This window comes from Nanorana parkeri, unplaced genomic scaffold, assembly GCF_000935625.1.
Source record: "Nanorana parkeri isolate BGI_ZX_2015 unplaced genomic scaffold, ASM93562v1 scaffold1, whole genome shotgun sequence".
Classification (NCBI taxonomy): Eukaryota; Metazoa; Chordata; class Amphibia; order Anura; family Dicroglossidae; genus Nanorana; species Nanorana parkeri.
The window spans coordinates 3624218-3636008 of record NW_017306269.1 but is presented as its reverse complement, the minus strand read 5'-3'; the positions used below and the strand labels follow the sequence as shown (position 1 = coordinate 3636008).

The 11791-nt window shown below is 42.5% G+C and overlaps 1 protein-coding gene across 1 annotated transcript in view; it reads right to left on the bottom strand.

Moving 5' to 3' along the window:
• Positions 1-11791, bottom strand: part of LPGAT1 (lysophosphatidylglycerol acyltransferase 1) — an 89465-nt gene that overhangs the window by 10286 nt on the left and 67388 nt on the right. Inside the window, exon 5 of the mRNA XM_018576702.1 lies at positions 9180-9453. Coding sequence (XP_018432204.1) covers positions 9180-9453 — 274 coding nt within the window. The remainder of the gene's footprint in view (positions 1-9179; positions 9454-11791) is intronic.

Sequence of the window (11791 nt, the reverse complement as noted above, 5' to 3'; positions counted from 1 at the left end):
GGCGGCTGCCATCCACCCACACCTGCTCCTTACCTCTTCTCCCTGCGTCCCTGTGCCGATCTTGGATTTGGGCGGGGCGGTGAGCGTAAGGCGGGGAGGAGGTGCGGAGCGTGGATGCGGGCGGGTCTGGCAGCAGCGAGCGCGAGGTGGGGAGGAGGTGTAGCGCGCAGCGTGTGGAGCCGTGAACAGGGCCAACCAATCAGAAGCCAGTTAATCGATGATTGAAAAACTCAGCAACTTTTTCAATAATCGATTATAATCGATTATGTCGATTAGTTGTTGCAGCCCTATGTAATTCCACATCAAAATGAGTAGTATATAAAAGATACACCTCAATTATACATCAAGCCCTATTAAAAACAACCGCCTACCACTACATCATAAAAGATGATTCTACAAATAAAAATTTTATGGTAACTTCATCCTTCCATTCATATTTTACTTCATGCATGTCCAGTGGTGGAATGGGGGAGGGGAGGGGCGAATTTTGCAGCAAATATTGCTGCTTTCTCAGGAGATAATTAACACGTGTCGGCTTTCAGATTAGATTCTTCTAGGTAAAAGCACAAACTGTACAGACATGCATAACAGAGCACCAGAAAAAAGTTTTTTTACTACGTTCAACATGTAGGAAAATCTACTAGTGAAGTACAGCTCCCCAGCCCTGAGGCTTCACACAGAGAAGGGTGTGGGAAGTTACTCTATAGTGGTATGTGGGAGTTCATCTCAACAACGCTTGAAGCCAGGTGACCAGAACGAACAAGCCAGCCTGGAATGTGTAGTTCAAGTCCCTTCTCTCAGTGGTACTCGGCTACAGCCTCAGGCGACCAAGACATGCATCTCCCCCATTGCTCCAGAGCAACCCTTGTCAAAATTACATCCCTAGTTATCAGACTTTACAGACTTCACAAAGTGAGCACAACGCATGCACAATTAGCATCTAATTCTGGAATTTACAACCACAAACTACTAATTGCTAGTCTGTTCAGGTTTATTGAATATGTCGGGCTGAAAAACCCCCATGAGGCAGGCAATCCCTTGTTCATAAATAATTCACACTGGTGCCTAATTTCTACTTGTTCCTAAACAGATGCGCTGACTTCTACAGATCTCTGCACAGATATCAGAGTTCCTTTTTCGTCTCTTGGCCCCTTGCTCCACACAACATACTACAAGGAAATATGAACGATAAATATGCCATCACCCATCCGTGTTTACCTTTACAGTCCAAGGTCAAGAAAGAACACTGAAGATTGTTGACCCCCAGAATTTCTTTAGGGGATCAGGAAGGAATTTGCTTCACTGTTGGCGCACACTTTATAAGAGTTTTTCACCATCCATTAAATCAGCTGCAGGTTTAAGATTCTGAGCAGACAGGTTTTTAAAGCAGAAGTAAACCGCTCTGTACATTTTCTGCAGCCATGCACAGCATACTTGCATATTAGGGCATACTTACCTTCTCCCGTGCTGGCAGACCGATCTTCGGTTCTCATCTCTGTCCCCTGTTGCTGACAACACTGGGTTCTCTGAAGTCCTATTTGGCCTTTGGGTGGCCACTGATTTAATTCCTGCGCAACAGGGGTTACATCTTCTCTGGCACCCGGCCCATTCATGGCATCGTAGAGGAGTGTCAGTGTGTAAATTGCATTGGCGCATGCGCTGTACAGCGTACATAGAAGATAAAAAAGAAAATAGTTGGGGGATTGCCTGCCTCCCAGCAATGTTTTATTTTATTGAATTTACTTTTTCGCTTAAATATATGGTTTACTTTTGGCTGAACACTACGGATGTGTCTTTTATTTATTACCTTTCTACGCAAGTGGAAACGCATGTTTGTTAAAGTGAGAACGCAGCCTAAATGTTATAAAGCAAAACACAACACATGATGGTGTGGGAATGAACAAGAACCTCTTTCAGACTATTCTTATTTAAGTTTGAAAGAATTTCCTTTACTTATAGTGACCTGGATAGGAAAGTTAACAGATCTCCCCAGTACACACATAAACACATAAACCAGGCCAAGGTTATACGTGATGCTCCCTCCTTCCTACCAGAAATTTCCTAGATCAAACTATCATAATGCTTGGCTTATCTGGTAGGGCCTAATTGCAGTACCCATTTAGGCTAACCTGTTTATCAATGTTAATCCATAACACTACTTTTTCTTGATCAGAAAAGCTGCCGTGACATACGGTAAGTGATGTTCACACATTCATGACACAGCAAACCAAAGCCGGACCGATGAGCATAAATCTATATAATACACCGTCTGGATACAGCAGAGAAAATCCCAGCACTCTTTAATGTCGCGTATTGATTTGCTCTCAGCTGGACACAAACACGCTCTTGTTTACGATCAGGAAGGTCTCTAGTCCCGACATTATAATGCTGCTACAGCTCTGTCTGTGTCCTGTCTGAAATTTACTTGAGGTTCTAAATAATAGTTCTGTTAAACTCATTCAAGCCACCAGAGAGGTCTCAGGATCCAGGTAGAGGGACAGAGAAAAAACCCCCCCCAAAAAACAAAAGTTATATCTGGTGATTCCCATGAAAGTCAAACAAAAAGTACCATATATTCCTGAGAAGCAAATGTATTCCTCCAAACACAGGAGGACATTTTTGCAATTTCAATCCACATACCAAGGAAGTAGAATCACTTGCAGTGAACACAAATCAGTACCCTGCCTTGAAACTAGTACAAGGCCTCTGGAGATCAGTGAATTGCCACTGTAGTCAGAGGATGGAGATTTCCTCTAAACAGAGGTATTGTTTGTTATTTGGCTGGCTACAAAGAGCCACCCGGAGTTATACAGCTTGTCAAGTAATGTAAAATATATTCATAAATATATCCAAGGAGATTAACTGAACAGAAACGTGATCAAGGAAATGTTTCTATATAGGTAGACATGTCCATCCTACTGCGATTTCTCCCAGGACTCAGCATCACTGACTGAAATGGTAATAAAGACATACATTTCCCTGTAAAGTGCATGCTGTGTACTACCTTATCACCACAATTACATACATTACAGCAGCAACCAGCAATTTAACTGCTTTGTGTGTATTATATAAATTTAAAAAAAACGGTAGACTATGGAAACTCAAGCAGATAAAAATGTGCCATATTGTCATAATGCAACAAGGATTTCACAAACCACTTTCCAGTGGCTGGTCTCTGATATCAATAACCATTTCACCAATCACAGCTTTGTGACCTGTGGCTTCAGCTATGCAAGTGTGACAGACGCATCATACCACCCACTTGGGCTCTGTTTGGACTTGCAGTGCAGTTGATTTGCACCTGGAGGGCAGACACTGAGAAAGATTAGCAGAAAATACCCAATATTATCCATAACCCTATCACCCAATTACTGATTTAAAGGCAAACTCCACTCAGTATGTCACACTGTGGACAATCGTGTAGACATACAAGCCGCATCCTGTCCCCCCACTACCTTGTCCATTATGTGGTTTGGCATGTGTGAGTGCGTGCGTGCGTGCGTACACAGTGCAAAAGTTTTAGGCAGGTGTGAAAAAAATGCTGTCAAGTAAGAATTCTTTCAGAAATATACATTTTTATTGTTTATTTTTATAAATTTACAAAACACAAAGTGAGTGAACAGAAGAAAAATCTTCGTCTCCCGAGCAAGCTTGAAAACCGGCCGAGAATCGTACGATTGTCGGCGGGTTAGTGGCTTTCTCGGGAGAAAAATGCCACACGAGCCGGTGTCCGCAAGCGCACTCTGCCCGTGCGGCATTGGAGTCATCGGAAGCCCGCCCCCTCAGTAAGACGGGCTTTCGATGATGGCAAGTACGATCTGCCACTCCAAGATGGGCAGGTCGTACGAGCTATTAATTACTTTACAACCATGGCACGACTCAAGTGTATGGTCAGCTTTACACTTGCACAAAGTCAGGGATTTTGTAGGGAGTCAGGTGTATGATTAACCGATTATACCAAGCAGTTGCTAATGATTATAAATTTCATAGGTAGGTTGAAACACAATCATTAACTGAAAGGGGAACAGCTGTGTAGGAGGCTTAAAACTAGGTGAGGAACAGCCAAACGCTGCTACCAAGGTGAGGTTGTGGAAGACCGTTTCATATCCCAGGTCATACACCATAGCGCGACTAAGCACAGCGACAAGACACAAGGTAGTTATACTGCATCAGCAAGGTCTCTCGCAGGCAAAGATTTCAAAGCAGACTGGGGGTTTCAGAAAAATGGCAACAGGTGTTCTGGACTGATGAGTCAAAATGTGAAATATTTGGCTGTTGCAGGAGGCAGTTTGTTTGCTGAAGGCATGGAGAGCGGTACAATAGTGAGTGACTGTAGGCAACAGTGAAGCATGGTGGAGGTTCCTTCCAAGTCCAGAGCTGCATTTCTGCCAATGGAGTTGGGGATTTTGTCAGGATCAATGGTGTCCTCAATGCTGAGAAATACAAGCAGATACTTATCCATCATACCATCAGGGACATGTGCATGGCCCTAAATTTATTTTGCAGGAGGACAACGACCCCCAAAATACAGCCAATGTCATTAAGAACTATCTTCAGCATAAAGAACAAGGAGTGCTAGAAGTGATGGTTTGGCACCCACAGAGCCCCGAACTCAACATCAAGTCTGTCTGGGATTACATGACGAGACAGAAGGATTTGAGGCAGCCGACATCCACAGAAGATCTGTGCTTAGTTCTCCAAGATGTTAGGAACAACCTACCTGCCAAGTTCCTTCAAAAACTGTGTGCACGTGTCTTCAAAACAGCGTTAATTCTTCTAGGTACAAAGGGTGGTCACGCCAAATATTGATTTGGATCTCTCTTCTGTTCATTTACTTTCCATTTTGTTAATTGATAAAAATAAACTATAAGGTTTAGTTCACACCATAGGCAGCGCGTTCCGGTCCGCTTCTGGCCGTAATGCACTGGATCGCAATGCGGCTGGCTCACTTTTTTGCTTGGCTGGAGGGCGCCCGATGCACTATTTTGATCGCACCGGACCGCACTGCCTTGCGATCCCGCGCGGGCAATCGCATTGCGGCCGGAGGTCGTGGCTACGGTGCCATTCACTTCAATGGCCCACCACTCCCCCCTCCAGCCCGGCAAAAAAGTGAGGCGGCCGCAATGAGATGCAGGGCGTTCCAGCCAGAATCGCACCGGAACGCACTGTCTATGGTGTGAACTAACCCCAACACTTATTTCTGAAAACACATTCTTACATTTTGATCCTCACTCTGCTAAAAATGTTTTGTTTGTGTCCTTGCAGGGGAGATTTACCATTATTTCATGTTAGGACAGGTAGTGATGGGAAATCTTTCCAATAGGGACACGGACAGTAATAAAACCTGACAAGGGCTTTAAATCTTCCCTAATCTATACAAACACAATGAGGGGAATTAATCAAATCTGGAGCAGATTTGCACTGCAACCAATCAGCTTCTCTGTCTCATTTTCAAATCTTACCTGAGCAAACTGAAGAGGGATGCTGATTGGTTGCCATGGGCGACTGCTCCAGTTTTGATAAATTCCCTCCAATATCTTTTAGCATTAGATGTAAATAATACATCTCTTTGACCCTCCAGCCCTCATCTCATCTCCTTCAGCATCCTACTAACAAATGCCACATTTATGGTTTGGGTCTCTGGCTGTTGCCTTATACCCAACTAGGTTAATTTTAGGGCTGCAGCTAACGATTATTTTCATAATCGATTAGTTAGCCGATTATTAAGTTCGATTAATCGGTTAATTTGATTTTTTTAAAAAGGCTCCAGTAATGGACTACTAGTTTCTATTAAGATTGTAGTCCACCAAGGGAGCAAGCTTGGCGCGGTGGAAGTAAAAAAAAAAAAAGAGTGTGGTGTGCAATATAGTACATTATACAGCGGCGCAGTGCAGAATACCAGCAGCTATAGAGGAATCTAGCAATAGTACATTATGCTATAATGTACTATTGCTGGGATCTGATGTATTCCTCTATAGATGGCATTCTGCATTGCGTTGTATATAGTGTATTATTGCTGGGATTTGTAGTCCTCAATAGCTGGTGGTATTCTGCAGTGCGCTGTATAATGGTTATACGGCGAAATGCAGAATACCAGAAACTATATAGGAATACAATGCCAGCAATAGTACATTATACTATACTATATACTGTATTATATACATTATACTATACTATAATGTACTATTGCTGGGATTTGTATTCCTCTGTAACTGCTGGTATTCTGCATGGCGTTGTATATAATGTATTATTGCTGGGATTTGTAGTCCTCTATAGCTGGTGGTATTCTCCATTGTGCTGTATAATTATTATACTGCGCAATGCAGATTACCACTGACTAGTTATAGAGGAACTACAAATCCCAGCAATAATACATTATACAGCGCAATAGAGAATACCACCAGCTATAGAGGAACAACAAATCCCAGCAATAATACAGTATACAGCGCAATGGAGAATACCACCAGCTATAGAGGAACAACAAATCCCAGCAATAATACATTATACAGCGCAATGGAGAATACCACTAGCTATAGAGGAACAACAAATCCCAGCAATAATATAATATACAGGCTGTTTAATGTATTATTGCTGGGATTTGTTGTTCCTCTATAGCTGTTGGTGTTCTACAGTGTGCCGCTTTTTTTTTTTAAACAGGAAACATTAAAACAGGTCCCCCTTACCTGTTTCTGAACCCTTGTAAGTCGTTGCAGCGGCGGCGGCGTGCTCTGCGGGCGTGTGTCCGGGTTGAGCGGTGGCCAGGTACGCGGGAAATTTAAATTTTAGCCGACGAATCGACGATGGAAAACGCTGACAACGTTTTCCATCATCGATTTTAATCAACTTAATTTAATAATTGTTGCAGATCTACAGAATACCAACGTATAATACACCGGCACACTGATGAATACCAGCAGCTATAGAGGAACAACAAATCCCAGCAATAATACAGTGTACAGGGTGTTTAATGTATTATTGCTGGGATTTGGTGTTCCTCTATAGCTGCTAATGTTCTGCTAACTATCAAGTTCAAATGTTTCTAGCAAAGGGTTCTATTAATGCTATAGCAAACAAACAATTTTGAGGATTGTGCGCTGCAAGCCTTGTCGTAACCGGTCCTGTTCTGTTCAAGCACTGCTGTTCACAAAGCTAACTGCAAGACAAAGCTTTTGGGGTTTAGTGTGGAGGAACTTGAGCTCTGACCTCAACCCTACTGAACACCTTTGTGATGCACCACAACACCAACTGTGAGCCAAGTAATGTCATGCAGGACCAAGACCTAACCACACAAATTATCTTTTGTCTGAATGGGCACAAATGCCCACAGACACTCTATAATATTGCAGAAGACACTCTATAATATTGCAGAAAGCAAGCTTTCTCAGAAGAGGCTGTTGAAGTCCAATAAGCTCATATGTAAGAAACTGGAATGGTCAGGTATCCACACATTTTTGTCCATATAATATAGGTGTGTGTGTAATCTTGCCAGGGAAAAAAAGGCTCCCAAGTAACCAGGTATTTGAGTATTTAATATGCAGTTTTTTTTTTTACTACATTTTCGACAACCGAAACAGTATTTCCTCATTTAATGCTATTCGGTGACCACCAGATGACTAGACTGAGTGAACATAGGGGTCAGTACCGTGAGATTGAGGGAATATATGGGACAGTACAGATTTGTCTGAGCCTGTTATTTGTACACTACTTTGAAACAGCCATTGTGATCATGGCCACAGGGACTTGTCTACTTCCAAAGCTGCAATATTTTTCAGATACATTTTATTATGCCCATTAGTCCTGAAATCCCTTTTTTTTTTTTTCTTCTTTTGAGCACACAGCCTTTCTGTAAAGCACGAGCAGGAAAAAGCAAGCTCTGCATATCAACATCTTGGTAATGATGGTCATTGGCTGGTAGCACAGGGTATATGGGAGACGTCAGCAGTCCAGTCCCAGGTGCTGTGCAGTCAGTACAGCCCTAGAACAGATCAATAAAGGCTCTAATGATTCCAATAAAAAAAACGTTCCATTCTATATTAGTGTGGGATATGTACAGACACTTTTACTCGCAGAGATTATGGAAAAAATTGTGTTAACCCAACAGGCTATTACTGGCAGGCAATAGCATTAGGATATAAAATTCCTGGCCAAGCTGGAGCAGCTGTGCCTGATCATGTGGTAATCTTATAAAGACTTTGCTGTGTGTTCTCGGCTCAGGTATTTCAGACAGAACACTGCAAGTGACCTCTGTGTTCTTCATGTAGCGCTGAAGAAAAGCTCAGACACGGAAATATGTCAGCCCTCTAAAGTGACGAAAAATCCAGAGTATAAAAGCATAAGTATGTGATAAAAAATAAAAATGTACATGGAAAACTTACTGTGCTGCCTATGGCCAGGTACCACAAAGTGACAGGAAACCCTCTCCTGGGTGTCCTATGGTGCACCCTTACTATAGGAGCTTTTCTTCTGAATCAAGGAATACACCCCACCCACTATCCCAGTATCAGCAACCAATAAAAGCAACAGGATAGGGCAAGGTCAGGTATACAGGGCCCCTCTCAGCAAGTAGAAGTTGTGATACAGTGAGCCCCTAGACAAGGTTTTTAGTTTGAAACCTTTAGAAAAAGTTGACCGGTTTGTATATAGTGTTGTTATGTAGGTACCAATGATTCCAATGCCTTGTGTCCAAGGAGTTTATACAGCACATGGCTTTAGTGTAAAGTCAGTGTGCACGGGTACAAAAAAATCTGAAAAGAAACTGCAGAGAGAATTCCCAGAGTAGCCTTAGAGCCAATCACAGAAGTAAATGGCAATCTGATGCCTACAAGAGACCTTTAGACCAAAATTTGCCCGGCTCCTTTCATGAGTGGACAAACCTATTTTGCATGGAGGACAGCGTGGTTAGAATAACTCCAGATATTTAATACACAGAGTAGTCTTTTAATCCTTGGCTGGATGCAATGGGATATCCGTACTAGTAACACATACCAGCGCAAGCGTGTTATGTGCGCCATAGCATACAGACTGGTGTGAACTAACCCTAAACTAATGTTTTCTGATTTGTTCAATCAAGTTTTTGATAAAAAGCTGTTTGAACGCGGTTGGAACTGATAAATTGCTGTGTATATGATCACAATTATAGTTAGAAATGAGAAATCCGTTTACCAAGCTTTAAACCTTACCGACTACTGGAGAATGCCCTCCTGTCAACGTCCCGTTCTCTTGCTGTGCCAGCAACGTCTTCAAAATAACGTGCGTAGCTCCCAATCTCGGCAGGGTGACATGCGTGAGAAATGGCAGGTTATTCTTCTTGGCGTACAGCTGGCTTGTTTCCCTTCTTTTCCTGAGAAAGCCTCCCTCTGGGAATAAAATGATCCACTTTCTATCTCGACTCCTGTAGTACCTCTCAAGGTGGTCCTTGAGGAAGATCAGCTGCTGGTCCCGGTAAGCTTTACCCTAGAAGGAAACAGATGATACATAAGAGAGCTGAATTGGTCTACTGAGAGAAGCCAACCTGTACTTTGTAAAAAAGCTCTTTCCTATTCTGCTCCTCCCCTCCACTAGAGAGAAGATAAGGCACTTGCATGCTCTCTATTCTCTAGTTTATCTCCAATGGTCAGACGTTTGTGGGGACGTAACCATCACACCTACACTATACGACAAAGTATGAGGACACCCCTTCAAATGGAGTTCTATTGAAGTGTACAGTTAATGCTACAGCATACAAAGACATTTTAGACAATGATGCGCTTCCAGCCTAGCAACAAGGCCCTGATCTGTTCCAGGATGACGGCGTCCCTGTACACAAAGCCAGCTACCTAAAGACATGGTTTGAGGAGCTTGATGTGGAGGAACTTGAGTGGCATGCACAGGGCATCAACCCTCCTGCAAACCTTTTGGATAAATATGACAGCTAATTGCAAGCCAGGTCGTATCATCTATCAGTATCTGACCTCACAAATGCCCTTTTTGCTGAATGGGCACAAATTCCCACAGACACGTTCCAAATTCTTATGGAAAGCCTTCCTGAAAGAGCGGAGCACCAAATGGGAGTGGGAATTGGGATGGACGGTTTAAGGTATAACGGTGTGACGGTCAGATGTCCACGAACGTTTGGCTACACAGCTTCTACGTGTAGGATTCTTCAACATTACACTCACTCTTCCATAATTCCCAATTCTGTTCCTGTCCACTGTGACCTTTATGTGGCCCCACTCACTTCTGTATGCCGTCTCCCCCTGTTGTATTCTCAAAAGTAGAATATATATTAACATCCAGCAGGGAAAGTGCAAACCCCTCACAATGGCCATATCAAGCATGCAGATCTGGAAACTCAGCGCACAGATCTCACAAATAAATTCCCCAAGAGATAGAAGAAATCGTCGGGCGGCTTAACTCTCCGACATCTACCAATTTTTCCATTCGGTTTTCTTGATCTCTCACAAAATTGAGTGGCATTTTTCAGTTGTTTTTGCACAAAACTTTATACATCTTTGTGAAAGTTGGCCGAATCTAAATAGGGTCAAAAAAATGATTTCATCTATGACCAGCCTCACAGCCATCCTGACAGTTTCCCTTCCCTTTCTAAGATACGACTCCCCCATAAGCCACTGTGCAGCTACTCCCGCCTCCCAGCACGAGGCCTGTGGGATTTTTGCATAATTAATACATTTACTTCTTCAAGCATAAAATGCATAGGGAATATTAGGATTGCTACACTAATTACTGACCTAAAAGCTAGTAACAACCTTGAAAATAGCCATGTTTGCTAATCATTTCTGGGTGGACTGGGAGATAAATAAGATTTTGTTGTTTTTGAAGGACGAGTTTAATTTTTACTAACTGGGTCAAAATGTGTTGTTTTTTTCCTTTGTCAGACACTTTCCAGATCCCTGCTCTTGGCCGAGGATGTAAGAAAAGAGTGTCCCGTTCAATGGATTGCTAGAGAAGACTTCATGTGAGAAGTTTAGATAAAGCTAAAAAGCATTACCAAAAGAGGAGAACTTGGACTCTGGTTCTATACTTCTGCTCCAAACAAAAGAGGAAAAATGCTCTCCAAGAAGTTAGAATGGACGCTGAATACATTATCTCCTCCATTTCTCCAAGACACTCCCTTGGTTCTGTAAGATAACACCAGCTTTTTTTAAGCTGAAATCCAGATAAAACCACTACATACAAAAAGGTGAAAAAACATTCACAGGAGCTGATTTACCTGCCAAAGGATTTGTATTTCTGTCTAGCCGGTTCCGATAAATACACAGCTCTGCCAGAACAAGAGACCTCATTTTATGCTGCTGCAGTTTATTAACACTTACATGTCCACTACCCACCCCCACAGACGGGAGAAGCAGCTGATTGATAAGCTTATCTGTCATTCTGCTTTCTCCTCCAATCAGCATGTTCCTTGCACTACAGCACAACCAATAGGCTCCTTTTGCTGCTTCTTTCTTCCCTAGTCTTAGCTCTGTTGTACAGGGAACTGTAAGGAAATGACAAATTCAGGTACTGGGGAGAAAAAAAACCCCCTCACATTAAGGGCTTTTTTTTTGGTCAAATCTGAGAACCCTCCACTTTGTTTGTCATGTGTTTCTATTAAAGCAGCATACCTCAAAATATTCTTTTAAAATATTTTTACTTTTTGGACGTCCCTGCGTAGCAGCAAGCCTTTGGAGCTTCCCTGTACAATTTTCTAAAAAGGGACAGGAAATAATGGCCATCCCCATAGAAAGAGCAGGGAAACTGTAAGATCCCGTTCATTAAGATACAATGCTTTTAGATAAGGCATCCCTAGATG